General features: G+C 47.2%; 3 protein-coding genes and 1 long non-coding RNA gene across 7 annotated transcripts in view; 2 read left to right on the top strand and 2 right to left on the bottom strand.

The window, feature by feature from the left end:
- Prkar2a (protein kinase cAMP-dependent type II regulatory subunit alpha) overlaps window positions 1–8,650 on the bottom strand; it is a 65,725-nt gene extending 57,075 nt beyond the window's left edge. The window contains exon 1 of one of the 2 annotated variants that reach the window (XM_039080973.2): window positions 8,532–8,650. In XM_039080973.2, coding sequence (XP_038936901.1) covers window positions 8,532–8,541 — 10 coding nt within the window. In that variant the 5' untranslated portion in view covers window positions 8,542–8,650. 2 annotated transcript variants of the gene reach the window in all.
- The window catches only part of LOC120094262 (uncharacterized), a 44,266-nt gene continuing 34,286 nt past the window's right edge, over window positions 6,196–16,175 (top strand). Inside the window, exon 1 of one of the 3 annotated variants that reach the window (XR_010054484.1) lies at window positions 6,196–6,285. Coding sequence is in view for 2 of the 3 variants with exons in the window: in XM_063266469.1 (XP_063122539.1) it covers window positions 13,041–13,409 (369 nt within the window). In the remaining variant the exon portion in view is untranslated. Of the gene's footprint in view, window positions 6,286–8,971; window positions 15,000–16,175 lie in introns of those variants that run through there. The other 2 variants (XM_063266469.1, XM_063266470.1) reach the window with 2 other exon arrangements.
- LOC134480235 (uncharacterized) lies at window positions 6,304–15,241 on the top strand. The gene is made up of 2 exons (XR_010054486.1): window positions 6,304–6,548; window positions 14,922–15,241. It is a non-coding gene; the product is annotated as an uncharacterized LOC134480235 (long non-coding RNA).
- Slc25a20 (solute carrier family 25 member 20) overlaps window positions 15,231–16,175 on the bottom strand; it is a 21,455-nt gene continuing 20,510 nt past the window's right edge. Inside the window, exon 9 of the mRNA NM_053965.2 lies at window positions 15,231–16,041. Within this exon, the coding sequence (NP_446417.2) occupies window positions 15,979–16,041 (63 nt within the window). The 3' untranslated portion in view covers window positions 15,231–15,978. The remainder of the gene's footprint in view (window positions 16,042–16,175) is intronic.

Here is a 16,175-nt window from a genome sequence, read left to right as displayed (position 1 = left end):
AGTTGGTAGAGTGCTTGCCTACTATGAAGGAGGCCCAAGGTTCACATGCCCAATACTGAATAACTCAGGAACAGCGGAGCATACCCATATTCTAAGTTTTTGGGAGGTGAAGGCAGTAGTTCATGGTCCTGCTCACCTGAAGACTACATGAGATTCTCCTTGAAAAAAAAGAGGTTGTCATGGGCTGATACAAGTTTAGGGTGGAGGGGAAGATTTAAGGGCACACATTTCCAGGTGGGAGTTGTCTGTGTCCAGCAATTGTGCCTAGCGGGTAAGTTCTAAAGTAATAAAGCTGTCTGTGTCTTTAAAAACAAAAACAAAAAAAGAGGGTGGACAGAGAGCTCAGCTGTGTGCACAGGACCAGCATTTGACACCAGAGTCTACTTAGGAAAGCCAGGCCTGGTGGAAGGCACTTGTCATTGTAGCACTGAAAAGGTAGAGACAGGTGGATCTTTGGAGCTTGCTGACTCACAGCCCAGCCTGGGTCAGCTCTAGACTAAGTCTTTTTAAGAAAAGAAACGAAAAAGAAAAACCAGCTCCTGACAAATGATAAAAGGTTAACCTCTGTCGTGTGTGTGTGTGTGTGTGTGTGTGTGTGTGTGTGTGTGTCTGTCTGTCTGTCTGTCTGTCTCAGGGTTCAACTAAAGAGACTGAGGCAGGAAGATCCATTTAAGTTCAGGAGCTTTCAACCAGTCTGGCAACACACTGAGATCTCAGAGATCTTTACAGAGATAGCTAAGACCAAGCTGGGGAGGTACTCAGTGGTTAAAAGCATATGCTGTCTTTATAAAGAACCCAAGTTCAGTTCCTAGTGCCCACTCACACCTCATCAGGAGATTCAAAAGCCACTGCAACTCCAGCTTCAAGGATCCACAGCCTCTGGCTTCTATAGGAACCAGCATTCATGTGCATATCATAATTTAAAATAATAAAAATATTTTTAAAAAGTTATCCAAGACTAGTAACGTTCAATCATTTTATTAAATTTCATTGCCCCCCCTTCTCTTTTGGGACAGGGTCTTGTTATGCAGCCATACATGACCTGAACTTGCTATGGAGACCTAATTGGCCTCAAATTTATGAACCCCTTCGCCTCTGCCTCCCAAGTGCTGGGATTACAAGTGCACAATGCCACACCCAGTCTACAAGCCATTTTTAAAATCTGGTGTGCACTGAAATTAACCAAACTCAGAATCATCTGAAGATCAAACAAAACAGCTCTGGAACATCACCAAGCAGTTAAGGTTTGATTTGCAAGCAGAGACCCCGAGCACTGGACACTTGAGTTGGAAACAAAAGGACAAATCACTTACAGTCATGGAACCAACGGACAAGAAGCCTCAATAATCTGCACCCAAAGAACAGAAGCCATCAGACTAACCAAGGAGAACCAGACCTGATGCCTGCACCTGTGACCAGGGCACTCGGGCAGTAGGTGCAGGAGGACCCCAGCTTCAGTGACATCTAAGGATGCACAGTAAGTTCAAGGCCTAACCTGGGTTTCCATGAGACCCCCTATCAAAAACAAAACAAAAACAAAACGAAATGGGTGGGGAAGGGAGCTGAGGAGCCTTAGTTTTTCATCAGAGTTACAGCTTTGGATCCTGCATCCCAAACTCCAGCATATTCTGAGCTACTTTATGAAAGGTGAGATATTTTTGCATAAGGATATACACTTGCGTGAATTATCCAAGGTTTTTTTTTTTCTTATTTTAGTTTTCTAAGACAGGATTTCTCAGTGTAGCTCTGTTGTCTTGGACTCACTTTGCAGACCAGGCTGGCCTTGAATTCACAGAGATCCTCCTGCCTCTGCCTCCTGAGAGCTGAGGTTAAAGGCATGAGACACTATACCCAGCCCGAGGTTTGTTTTTTGTTTGTTTGTTTGTTTGTTTTTTAAAAAGTCTCCCTGTGAAGCCAAGTTGACCTTAAATTCACAATCCTGTCTTAAGTGCTGGAATTACAAATGTTCATCACCATTTTTGGCTTCTCTGTACTTGCATTTTGAAACCTGAGGATCTGAGTTCAACCCATTAAACCTATCAGTGTACACACACACACACACACACACACACACACACACACACACTAATAATAACACACAAATAAATAAAATAAGAGCCATCAGATAGCAGTTAACTGGGTAAAGGTACTTGCTGTCAAGCCTGATAGTCTGAGTTTGAACCCTAGTGCCCAGAGGGTAGAAGGAGAGGACCAACTTTTATAAGCTGTCCTCTGACCCCCCACAGTATCAGGAGCTAGGGATGCAGTAGTAATATATGATGTCTTACCATGTAAGTGGGGGAAGGAACACCTGACAAATAGGGTAAAGTATCTATAAATCTATAAATCATATATCTGATAGAAAATATAAAGAATTCCTGCTATTCCAAACTTTAATTTTTAAGTTTTGTTGGGCTGGAGAGATGGTTCAGTGGTTAGGAGCATTGACTGCTCTTCCAGAGGTCCTGAGTTCAGTTCCCAGCAACGGCATGGGGGCTCACAACCATCTGTATTGGGGTTGGATGCCCTCTTCTGTCATGCAGGTGTACATGCAGATAGAGCACTCACATACATAAATAAATCAATCTAATAAAACTATTTTCATTTGTTGTTGTTTTGAGACAACCCTGGCTGTCCTAGAACACACTATGTAGAGGAGGCTGGCCTTGAACTCACTGAGATCTACCTGCCTCTGCCTCTGCCTCTTGAGTACTGGTATTAAAGGCATGTGCCACCATAAATGGCTTTTAACCCAAAATTATTTTTGAAATAGAGTAATCTAAAGATAATATTCTAAACTGACACAAATGATCAACACGATAAAGGAAAATGCTCAGCAAGCATTATTAGCTATTATTAGCTATTATTATCGAAATGAAAATTAGAACCACAATGCCTATAGAGGTATTAGAACCCTCAACACACTAGGAATTGGAATATAAAATGGTAAGCACTAAAGAAAACAGTTGGGGGGTGGGAGGGGTAGTGTTTAATCTCAGTGAGTTCAAGGACATCCTGGTCTACATAGCATGCTCCAGGCCAACCAAAGCTACATAATGAAACCCATCTAGGGAAAAAAAATGTAGTTTGGGAAGTATTTCCTCCCTGAAAGCCTTTCCCACTCAAAGGAGTTCTTTTTCACTTTTCCTTAATAAAACTATTTCCCGTAATCTACATCAGAGCTGCTCAAAGAAAAAGATGCTGGGTTGTGGTGGCTTACCCTTTAATTCCAGCATTGGGGAGAAAGGCAGGTGAAACTGAGTTCAAGACCAGCCTGATCTATAAAGTGAGTTCCAGAAAAAACAGTGCTACACAGAGAAGCCCCGTCTCAAAAAAATGAATTAATTAATCAATAAATTAATTAAAATTAATAAAAATAAAAATAATTTTAAAAGGAAAGAAAGAGGGCTGGAGAGATAGCTCAGCAGTTAGGAGCACTGACTGCTCTTCAGAGGTATTGAGTTCAATTCCCAGCAAGTGTACTCATATACATAAAATAAATAAATCTTAAAAAGAGAGAGAAAAGAAAAAGAAAAAGGGGAGCCTGGGCCTGGAGTGGTGCTGCATGTCTAGCACTGGAGAAGCTGAGGCAGAATAGAAACTCAGGACTGAGTTTAGTTTTCAAACCCTATCTATAAGGAAAAAGGGGGAGGGAGGGCTTGGTATTTCTGAGTATATTCAAGAATAATGAAAACATCCATCCACAGAGTAACCCTGCAGCAGAGTCTAGAGCAGCACATTCACTCTACACACAAAGTAGAAAGAGAAAAGGATCAGTAATTGCTGATACAATGTAGCACATCCAAATAAGAAACGGTTGCAAGTAGAGAAGTCAACCAGAAGCAGAAGGCCAAGCACAAAGGCAGCCAAAGAAAGCTAAACAGGGAGGAGTACCTGAAGGCAGGAGCCAGGAGTCTGCAATCTAACAAAACAGCAAAGCTGACAGAAAAAGATAGCCATCGCTGTCACCCAACTGCAGAGTTTTAGTATTCCAAGCAGAAGGCCTGTGCTCATTAATACTCTGAAGGGAGGGGTGAGGTTCAGTGCTGGAACATAAAATAAAAGGGGCTGCTGGCCGCTCTTCCCCAGAACCCTGTTTTAATTCCCAGCACCCACTTGGTGGCTCACAACCCTCTGTATCTTCTTCTGACCTCTGAGAGATGCCAAATACAGCATGCATACACATGTGGGGGCGTACATACAAACACATAACCAAAACTAAGCTTGCCGGTGTTGGGCACGGGTGCCCATTTTCAATCCCAGCACCACTCAGGAGGCAGAGATATGCAGATCTCATGAGGTCAAAGCCAACTTGGTCTAGGTCATCCAAGGCTACACAGTGAGACCTTGTCTCAATTTAAAAAAAAAAAAAAAAAAAAAAAAGGAGGGGTTGGGGATTTAGCTCAGTGGTAGAGCGCTTGCCTAGGAAGCGCAAGGCCCTGGGTTCGGTCCCCAGCTCCGAAAAAAAAAACAGAAAGAAAAAAAAAGGAAAACGTGATTAATTAAAATTTTAAAAATTAAAGCAGGCTAACTCTATTAAAGTTAACAAAGCATGAGGGAAAGCAACCAAGGAAATAAAATTGCTCCTTGACATTCTTACTTAAATCAAGTGAGTAGAATGTTACTTTGTATACTTCCCGGCAATCAACACACTAATCAAGGCATTGATTATGCTCACCAATATGATTCAATTGTTTTAACATTGAATATCATACCGAAACTTTAAATTTCTAAACTTTAAACGATTATATTGAGGAGAAGAAGAGACGCATAATTAACTGGGCACGAATAAAATGGCATAACTGAAATTTCCTTTTAATACTTAAGCAAAGGGAGAGAGGGAAATATATAGGTGAGACAATGGTGAAAAATACTGATAGCTGTTGAACGTGAGTGACAATATTGGGGGAGGAGGCCAACTATTGAATGTAAGTGACAGCATTCAGGGAGGGCTTCAGCTCATTTTTCCTCTTGTGTCTGCTTACAAGGTTTTCATCGAGGTAGAGGCAGACAGATCGCCACAAGTTCGAGGCCAGCTTGAACTACCTACTGAGCTCCTGCTTAAGCAAGGCGATCGACCTCGTCTCCAAAAAAAAAAAAATAGTTTTCAGCAATAATTCTTCCAAAGCTGAATTCTTTGCAAATGAAGTTAGCATCCTGTTTATTCGGGACCAGCTGCGGGGCGCTGGTGCTCTTGCCTTCGGAAAGCAAGCAGGCTATGGGGTCTAAGGCAGAGGAGGCAAACCAGCTTCTGGCGGGACCGACTTAAGCTCCGCGCCACCACGCGGACCAAAGAACGCGCACGCTTCATTCAAGGCAGAATCTGACAAATCACTCTCTGTGAACGCTCGGGCTCAGAGAACCGCGGAGCTCAATTTGGAATCCTCGCACGCCGGGGAACCCAAGCAGCTGGAGAGCTCTCGGGTCTCGGCCCTGGGCAAGACCGGGCGCCGGGCCCAGGGCACCCGTGGCCGGCCCTCGAGTCCCTCCCTGAACCCTTCGTTCGGTGCCCACATCGCACCTCGGCCTTGCCCCGCCCGCCTACCTTCCAGATCCTCATCGTCCGAGTCCGATTCACTCTCCCCGTCCTCCTCGATGACGGGGACCCCGCTGGACTCCTGCGCGTGAAAGGTCGTCGGGGGGGCGATGAACGAGTCTGATTCCTGGCGGCGGGCCTCGCGCAGGCGTGTGAAGTACTCCACCGCGAAGTCGACGAGGTCGGGCGGCTGCTGCCGAAGCACCTCCACGGTGTAGCCCTGCAGCAGCTCCGTGAGCCCCGGTGGGATCTGGATGTGGCTCATGCCGGCGACCGCTGAGAGGGCCGGCGGGTCGGGGCCGCCGGCGGCCGCAACCTGCGCGCTCCCTCACGCCGGCCTGTCACTCCGCGCCCGAGGTCTCCCGCGCGGCCCGCCTCGGCCTGCCTTGCGTCGCGCCTTGTTCTGGCCGGGTGTGAGTTTGTTGTGCGGGCCGCGCAACCCTTCCGCTAGCAAGCCAGCCTGGCGCCGCTGCTGTTGTCACCCGGCCGCAGCCGCCGCCGCCGCCGCCGCCGCCGCCGCCGCCGCCGCCGCCGCCGCCGCCGCGCGGGGACCGCCGGGCAGGCGAGCTGGACGGGCGCGGCAGGCGCCCGGGTTGTGACGCACGCGGCCGCGGGCGTGCGCGTCCCCGGCCGAGAGCTGGCCCAGAGTGCGCGTGCGCCGCTGAGCCTCCCGCTCTCGGAGCAGTCCATGGTCAAGGTGCGGGAGGCCCCGGAGATGAGGAAAAAGTGGCCCAGTTGCAGGCAAGCTGGTTAGTGCGTCTCGCCTGGTCACAAAGACCTTTCACTTATGCTTTTGGTGCATGCTGAGAGCCTGGGACACTGAGGTGGCACAGGACCACTTCACCTTGACCCCTGCTCTGGTGGAGGACCAGAGTGCTCACACTCGAGGGAATGGCATTAATGCTAACCCCAAAGTTCCGAGCAGGACTTGCCCAGAGGAAGATCTGGAGGAAAATCCTGTACAACAAGAACAAAGACCTAGTAGGCAAGCCAGAAGCACCTTGACTGACAGGTAGAGCGGTGCTTGCGCCTGACTGCCTGAGGTCCTAAGGAGTCAAGTATGAGGTCGTGAGATGTCAAAGGGGAAGTAAAAGTTTTGGTGAGATAGTCATTTGGGAGCCCCAGGCAGAGAAATAACTCTGAAAGAGCTCACTCAGCCAATTGTGGACAGTGAGAAAGCAGAATAAGTCTGGGTGCCGGACAGACATTTTGGCTTGTTCCTCCTTTTGGACATCTCCATCCTGGTCTTCAGGTCTAGACTTACACTCCTTCCCCCACTATCAACCCTGAGCCCTGGGCCACACTATTTGGTGAAGTTGACCAGAGCACAGGCTGTGTTGTCTTTTGCTTCTGGGAAGAGGGCAGAGGTGAATCAGAGAGGCACCTGCCGTTACCCAATTTGTTCCCTCATTTCGCCAAACTTGAATAGAACAAAAGAAGTGACAGACCTTCCCGGAATATCCAGCCTAGGTGCAGGACAAAGACCCAGTGAGAATACTGTCCTCCCTTTCCCTGCTGGAACCAGCCAGCAATTCATGAGCTATAGACTTGGGAACCTGAAGGGTATTGGGATTGTTAAGCACCACCTGGTAATTAACCAGTATTAATTAAGATCTCCACTAGCACCGCCCATACGGACCTGGCACAAACCCAAAACCTCAGTGCTGCTGGGAACTGAGCTGTGTATGGTGACAGGGGAATACCTTACTTACTGAGGTACTCAGTCAGAGGCCGGCCCAGACCCTAGGCTAGGTAGAGCTGAGACTACAAACAGCTGTACGTCCCTGAATATGTGTTGAGCGGTGGGGAAGCAGTGTCCAGCATGTTGGCTGGGCACTGATGGCATACTTATGGAGAATGAATGAAGAATGAATGAATGAATGATAAATTTCAGCAACTGCAACAAAGAAGCAGAAACTGCTCTCCTGACTTCCCTGTCATATGTATCATTTCCTTCAAAGCTGCTACATAGTTCAAGTCTAGCCTGGGTTACATGAGAAACAAAACAAAACAAAAACAAAAAAACAAAGCAGGGATTTAGCTCAGTGGTAGAGCGCTTGCCTAGGAAGCGCAAGGCCCCAGCTCCGAAAAAAAAGAACCAAAAAAAAAAAAAAAAAAAAAAGCAAAATAGGGGAGAGAGGTCTCTCCTACTCTTGACCTGACTAGCTCTTTCTTTTTTGGGGGGTGGGGTTGGTTTGGTTTGGTTTTTCAAGACAGGATTCCTCTGCGTAGCCCTGTCTGTCCTGGAACTCCCGTTTTAGAGCAGGTTGACCTTGAACTCAACCGTTTGGAAAGGCAAATTTACAACTCCAAGTCCAAGTCTTCCCACATTATCAGGTCTTACATGTTTTAAATGGGGCACAGGCATATGAAGAGTTAGAACTCTGACCTCAATTACAAAATAGAGGAGAGAAAGGTTGTTGACAGAGCTGGGTGTGGACAGGGTCTCCTAGAACACTGGAACCCTATTGGCCTGTGCCAGAAGCAGTTTGGTTTTCCTGACTTGTTAACAGATGCAGCACAGCCTAACCATCTATCTGTCCAGCAGACAGCATTCAGAGAGCACCCTAGCCTAGCGTAGCAACACATCCTCTACAGGCCCCATTACTCAGGAGAATGAGGCAGGAAAAAAAAAATCACTCTTGTGCACAGGAGTATGAGACAAATCTAGGCAACACAGTGGGCTAAGAACAGTCATTGTTCTCATAGAAAATCTGGGTTAGATTCCCAGTACCCAAATACTGTCACAACTCTTCAGAACTCCAGTTCCAGGGGATCCACAGAAGATAGAGACCTCAGATACATACATGGAGGTGAAACACTCATCCACATAAATCTAAAAGCAGCTGTTTTAAAGAGGAACTAGGCTGTAACTCAGCGATAGAGGTTGTTACGTAGTTCCGAGCCTAAATGGATTTTAACACTGAAAGTCACAACAAGATCCTCGGAGGGCTGACATGAACAGAAATTAGACACCCTTGCAGCTGCTCCTTACCTTCCTCCATATATCAGACTCACAGTGAAGTTAGATAGCTTGTAGGTCTGATCTGACTACCTCCCTCACTCCTGGGTCTCCAAAGGGAGAGTCTCTCTCTTCCCCATCCTTCAATAATTACAGTAGCAGGCGCTGTCATGAATGCCCATTTATGCTAACTAAAAGGCCTTGTAACAAAAGAGAACATCAGGGGTCTGAGCCCTGCATCTTCAACCTTTGTCCTGAATCCCATCCTGCCTGCATTCAAGCCTGTCCAGCTATACTACTGGCTGTTACCATGGCAACCAAACCCACCTTAGCTAGTACTGACTGCTAAGAGCAGCTGCTAAGAGCAAGTGACAATGGTGGGTGGATAAGCCTGGAGCAGAGACCTTCAGAAGGGAGCACAATCCAGTCCCTTAGTCCTTGTTACCTTCCTCACAACCCTCAGGTAATGACCATCATGCACAGACCACCACACCACCAGCCACAGATACAGACATAAATACAATGAGGCTAGTTCTCAGAGGCTTTTGTAATTGCAGAGGTGGGACAGACGCTGTTTAGCCCAACAGCAGGGAGGGTCTGGATGAAAGCAAACTTAGGCATGTTACCAACAGCTGTTTTCAGTAAAATAGTGAATTTCCTATACTCTTTTTTTTTTTTTCCTTCAGAGCTGGGGACCGAACCCAGGGCCTTGCGCTTGCTAGGCAAGTGCTCTACCACTGAGCTAAATCCCCAACCCCGAATTTCCTATACTCTTAAGAGGTTTATTACTTAAAACCATTCCATTCCCCTCCTTGAAGTCTTGCCCTTGGCCCAGGTCTCAGCTTACTTACCTCATACCCTTTATTTACTAAGGGAACTCAACCTCAGTGGAAACAACCCACGTACCTGACCAAGAGGCTGTGTGACAACCTTAAACTCTTGATTCTCCTGTGTCCATCTCTGAAGAGTTAGGATTACAGGCATGTGTTACTATGCTCAGTTTATTCTGTGTTGAGGATTGAACCAAGGGCCTTGGGCATGCTTGACAACACTCTAACTGTGCCACATCCCGGGCTCAGCTTCCTGAAGCTCCTCCCGACCCCACCTGTTCCCTGGAACCTGCTAGTTGCCTGAGCACCGCTGTATGACAGTGTCATTGTAGGAACAATGACTCATTGACTAAGCCTTTGCAGTTCACTTACTACTTATGCTTCTTTTTTAACCTTAGAAGCATTTATGAGCCTCTAATTAGCAGGAGAGATGGGAAACTTTTCTCTGCCCTTACCTATCCGTCCTTTGGTCTACATGATGCCTCCCCCTATGGGGTGCAGCCTTCAATCTAGGTGATCTATTTTAACAACCATCCCTGCTCTGGGGAACAGTTAATTCCCAGGTCACCTGTTTCTGTACCTGTGAGCCAATCCTTTCTTTCCTGGGACATTGGGTCCCAAGAAAGTGTCAATGTCTGCAGCAGGCCATTGTCTGCTTTTGAGATACTTTAGGGCAAGGAAAGAAACTGGGAAAGAAGCTCAAGAAACAAAGTCACAGGACCAGAGCGTTTGTGTGTTTGCCACAGTGGAGAAAGCCGAAAAGGGAGCCCTCAGGGAGCAGCAGGCCCTCAGGGCCTTTTCAGTGACAATCAGGACACTACTTGACACTCTTGACCTGACTCACAGGTACTTGAACCTTGACCCAGAAAATACAGGCAGGTCTCTCGCAGCCTAGGTCAAGTTAGCCTCACAATAACATCACAAGAGTTTCTTCGGGCCACTTAGACACACCTAGACACAGGTCCCTCTGTTACCAGCTTGCTAATGGTCTTTATAGATCTCTTATTCATAGCTTGGCTTTCTACATCTGAAAAATGTAGAAAATTAAAATGATCTAATTAAATATTGAGTTAAAAGAGGAGGATTGGAGAATTGGAGAGAGGCAGAGCCCACTGCCAGAATAGTCTTGCCTAGCATTGAATTGAATCTGGGGCTTCACATATCTCTTAAGCAAACTCTGTACTAGTCAGTCATACACAGCTCCAAACCCCCCTTCAGTTTTATTTTGAGATAGTCTCACAAAATTGCCCAGGCTGGCCTTGAATTCACTGTGATCCTTCTGCCTCAGCCTTCTGGACAGCTGAAATTACAGGCCTGTGCTGCCTAAAACTAAGAAATGAGGAGGAGAAGGCAGGAGAGGGGGAAAGGAGAGACAATGAAGAAGACAGGAAAGGTGTACGAGAACTTTGTCTAGTGGGACATGTCTGCAATCCCAGCCCTTAGGAGGCCGAAGCACAGTCCAAGAGCCGGTTGAGCTACATAGCAAGTTTGAGGCCAGCCTGGGATACGTAATGGGATGGATTCAAAGAAAGAGACAAGTGTGTGTGGGTATGTTTGGGGGCTGGGGGGAATGGACTGTAGCTTCACAAGGCTATAGTGAACAAAATAGATACAGGGGAGATACATCTCTTATGTCAGAGACAGTGTTACTGTGCTTCTGCATGGCCACTGTTACAGCCTGCCCTGTCCCTCACCCTTAGCCCAGTTACAACTTCTTAAGAAATTCCAACCAGGACAAAATCCCCTGATCAGTCACTGCCTGGCTTTCATTTGTTTGTGACAGAGAAATCTTTGGGGAGGTCCCAAATCCCCCACCCCCACCCCATACTCCTGTCGGGAAGAGATATAGAAGGAACAGGTGGCATTTCAAGGTACATCATAAAAGCAAGGCCTGGCTGGGAGGGAGTCGCTTGCCATCTGCTCACTCCTTTCAGAAGCATGCCTCCAGAGGCTTCCCTGTTTGACTCCGGGTCCTCTCAAAGTGCAGAGGGATGAAATAATCCCCCAGCATGAACATCAAGGAAGCAAAACACTCCACTTTCAAATGTGAAGCGTCTCCAAGGGAAAATGATCCTACCCCAGGAGAATGGCTGGCATTTGGCTGAAATGCAAATACTCCAATGTGAGCTTTCGGCCTAGGGCTGAGGTTTCTGGACAGTCTCATTTCCTGGGGAGTGTCAAGAGGACCTGGGCTGCTCTCAGAGAGACCTGTCCTGGGTGCCCTCATTTCCTGGGGAGTGTCAAGAAGGCCTGGGCTTGGGGCTGGGGGTTTAGCTCAGTGGTAGAGCGCAAGGCCCTGGGTTCGGTCCCCAGCTCCGGGGAAAAAAAAAAAAAAAGGCCTGGGCTGCTCTCAGAGAGACCTGTCCCGGGTGCCATACTCTTCTGAAGTCTCTCTCCCCTCTCAGGTCTGCACTTAAAATCTAAAGTCTCTCCCTCAGCATAATAACTTCATGATAACTTCGCTTAAAAGGAGAGAGGAGAGAGAGGGTGGGAGAGAGAGAGAAGAGAGGGAGGGAGGAGGGAAGAAAGGAGGAGTGCGAGCCTCAGGGAGGCATGTGTATAGCTATCTTCTGGTCACTGAGATCCTCTAGCATGAGAGAGGTGAGTAAGGTTAAAGTTGAATTAACCTTCCCGGGCCAAGGGCCCCTGCTTTTTGTCTCTTTCTTTTGTTAAAGTTACCTAAAACTGGGGCTCTAGAGGTGTCTCAGCGGGTGACAGCAACTATTATACAAGCATGTGTGTCTGAGTTCAAATCTCCAGAACCCATGGAAAAACCTGGGCATGATCGTGTGTGTGTGTGTGTGTGTGTGTGTGTGTGTGTGTGTGTGTGTGTGTAACCCCAGCAACATGAGGGGCAGAGAGAAGATGGCTGGGGCTGACCCTCAGCCTAGCTCCAGTTCAGTGGGAGAATCTCAGAGGAGGAGCAGAGTGGAGAGTGAACGGACAGAACACTCAACTTCCTCCTTCGGCTTCTGCACAAGTCCCTGTGCTTGCACACACACACACTCAAACACACACACACATGCACACACGTACACGCACACACACATACACACACTCACACATATACACACACACATACCCACACACTCACACATACACACACACACACACACACACACACACACACACACACACACACACACACAAAGTCTTACCCACACACATCCATTCGTAAACACATACAGATGAAATGTTGTTTTCAGCCAGATGTGGAGATACATATGTGTAATCCCACCACTTAGGAGGACCAGGAATTCAAGGTTATCCTCAGCTATATAACGAATTTGATGTCAGCCTGGGCTACAAGACGGTCACACTGACTCAAATAAACAAAAAGCGGGGTGGGGTAGCTAAGGAGGTGGCTTATCAGTTAAGAGCACTTGCAGTTCAGAGAGCCTGAGTTTGACTCTACCTCAGGCAGTTACACCAGGCACCTACATCAGGCAGTTTTAACCCCAGTTGGCCTCTGGCCTCCTCAAACACCTGCACCTGTGCACATACCCACATGCTGACACACACATACACATCATACACATACACACACACTCACACACACACATATACACACACATACACACATATACACACACATACACACACATACACACATACACACACTCACACACATACACACATATATACACACACACATACACACACACATACACATATACACACATATATACACACACATACACACACATAAAAAATGAAAATTTTGATTTCAGCCGGTGGTTCGGGGAGACGAACCTTCCACCTTAGACCATGGCCCAAGTTCATCTGTAACTTCACGGAGAAGGCATCGTTGATGGTGGCCGCTGCCGTGACTTACTCAGAGCCTCGATTAGCCACATTTTGGCACTACGCCAAGGTTGAGCTGGTTCCCCCAACCCCTGGTGAAATCCCTACAGCTATTCAGAACATGAAAAAAATAATTCACAGTGCCAAAGCTGGTGGCTTCAAACACCTTACAGTGAAGGAAGCCGTGCTGAACGGTTTGGTGGCCACTGAGGTGTGGATGTGGTTTTATATTGGAGAGATCTTAGGCAAACGTGGTGTTGTTGGCTATGATGTTTGAAGACCAATCTTTAACTTCCGATTTGAGTTCTTATATCAATGTTCTTGGACCGTGTGTAATGAGACTGCTATCTGAATAAAATGCTAGCTGTGGGGGAAAAATGAAAATTTTATTTTTTGGCTGAGGATATAGCAAAACTGGTATTGCCTAATGCTTGGCTAGAGCCCTGGGTTCAGTTCCCAGCACCCCATAAACTCATCTCGGTGAAGCACACTTACAATATCAGTGCTTGTGAGGGACTTGAAAGCTCAGAAGTTCAAGGTCATCGTCCTCAACTACACAGAGATTCTGAGGCCAAAAAGGGATTAATAAGAAGACCCTGCCTCAAACAAAAGCTATTTTCTATTTAGCCATAGTCCTTTTTGGTTTGCTTGTTTTCAAGACAGGTTTCTCTGTGTAGCCCTGGCTGTCCTGGAACTTGCTCTTAAGATTTTTACTATACTTTATTATTGGGTAGTGGGTGTGCACATGTTGTATGTAGAGGTCAGAGGACAACTTACAGGAGTCCCTTCATTCTCCCATTCCAGGCTGGAGAGATGGCTCAGTGGTTAAGAGCACTGACTGGGGCTGGAGAGATGGCTCAGTGGTTAAGAGCACTGACTGCTCTTCCAGAGGTCCTGAGTTCAAATCCCAGCAACCACATGGTGGCTCACAACCATCTGTAATGGGGTCTGATGCCTTCTTCTGGTGTGTCTGAAGACAGCTACAGTGTATATAATAAATAAATAAATCTTAAAAAAAAAGGGGGGGTTGGGGATTTAGCTCAGTGGTAGAGAGCTTGCCTAGCAAGCGCAAGGCCCTGGGTTCGGTCCCCAGCTCCGAAAAAAAGAAAAAGAAAAAAAGAAAAAAAAAAAGAGCACTGACTGCTCTTCCAGAGGCTCTGAGTTCAATTCCCAGCAACCACATGGTGGCTCACAACCATCTGTAATGATGCCCTCTCTGGTCTGTCCGAAGACAGTGGCAGTGAAGTCACATACATAAAATAAATTTAAAAAAAAATATTCTCTCCTTCCACCATGTGGGACCAAGGGATCAAATCGGGGCGGCCAGTCTTGGTGGCACATACCGTTACCCTCTGAGCCCCCATACTTAAGCCACAATTCTCACTCAGAAATATAGTGCTTTGAATAGTGTTCTTCTTTGAACTCTCTAATCTTCGGCTTCCTGCACAGTTAGCTACACACCCCAGGTGACTCCCAGGAGAAGGTCCCTCTGTCCCTCATGCTCAGTGTGATAATTCTAAAGCCAAGTCCCAAGGATCTCTGTGGGGCTGCTCTGAGGCAGGAAGTGACACTGGCCAGGGAGGACAGTGCCAGGAAAGCCAAGCTCCCTTTACCGAGCTCTGCCATGTAGCTTAGGACTCCCCACCTAGCCTTTTCCAATCTCTTCTGCCCAGACCTGCGTATCATCATGGTAGAATGAATCAAACCAGGATGGGTACACTTGATGCACTGCATACAGCAAGTGCCGACCACAGCCACCCCTGACTCGGGACTGTTTATGTCCTTTTAGGACTTGTCATCTGTAAACTCAGACAGCACGTGACATGCTCAGGACAGGAAGGACAATGAAGGCTGACTTACAAGCCAGGTCAGTGGTGGCAGCCTGCCGGACAGACAGTCACGTCTCTCAGCCCCACCCATCTTCCTTTGAACATCAAGAGAGCCAGAGAAATCCAGGTCAGCCGAAACAGCCTCCTTCCCTACTAGAGGCCCAGCCTATGGCCTCCAGAAATAGACACTGGATCCCTGACAGCCTCCAAGGTACAGCCTACCCCTGCTGAAGTGCCCTGAATCATGAGAGAAAATATCACACAATGGAAAAATTAGAAACAATATTTATTGTTTCCTGTTAAAACTGAGTGCTCTCATGGGGGAAGAATGTGCAAAAAGAGCCTTCCTACATTGTGGCTTTCACACTTATCCCAGGAGGCTGGGGCTGTCTTCACTGTGTAGGAGGGAAAATTCTCCACCTTCTCCAGGGGGTTTAGACAATTGTCATTTTATTATTAGTATTTCTTGTGTAAAAATATCAAAAACCAGTGGATAACAGGTGGGCTAACCTTAGGTATTGTCTGCCTAGTCCTTTGGGCAGACAGATGTGTGCTTCACATCCACATCCCTGTGTATGGCCAGGAGTAGATGGTACTGTGGACATCTCTTGGGTTTTCATGGCTAGCAATTAAAGATTCCAGCTCCTGGGTTAGCTGGTTGAGAATAGGCAAGGGGCATCCAGAGAGTCAGCCATCAACTCTTTGGTAAGGAGTATTTGAGTATAGTAAGTAGGGCCTTCAGTCAACCAGTAGGTGGCAATTTGGTCAAAGGTAGCGAGTCTATAAACTATTTATTCCATCTCCAATTCTCTGGAAACCTTCTATATTCAAGTTTCAAAATGGCACCAAGTTACATAAGGTAGAGGATGTCATTAAGGCAACAGTTTCACCATCACAGTCATGCCTGGGGCTCTGATCACACCACTTCCCTCCCCTCACCCTCAGGGCTTCCCAGTCCTGCCCCTGCTTCTCGGCAACAGTCTTCCAGCATCCAAAGGTCTTCAACAGTCTTCAGCCTCACAAGTTGGGGGCAATCCAATTGAGGATCTTCATGGCAATTTCAAAGCCAAGGAAACAGGCCTAAGATGAGGTTGGGTGGAAAAGAAAAACCAGAAAGAGAGGGTGACTACTTGTAGATACCATCTGAGGATCACGCTGGGTTAGCCCCTTCCTTAATCCCATTCCCACCCAGATTAAGGGAGCAACTTAAGCTG

This window comes from Rattus norvegicus, chromosome 8, assembly GCF_036323735.1.
Source record: "Rattus norvegicus strain BN/NHsdMcwi chromosome 8, GRCr8, whole genome shotgun sequence".
Classification (NCBI taxonomy): Eukaryota; Metazoa; Chordata; class Mammalia; order Rodentia; family Muridae; genus Rattus; species Rattus norvegicus.
The sequence above is the reverse complement of the archived record's forward strand: the minus strand, read 5'-3'. Positions and strand labels throughout refer to the sequence as shown.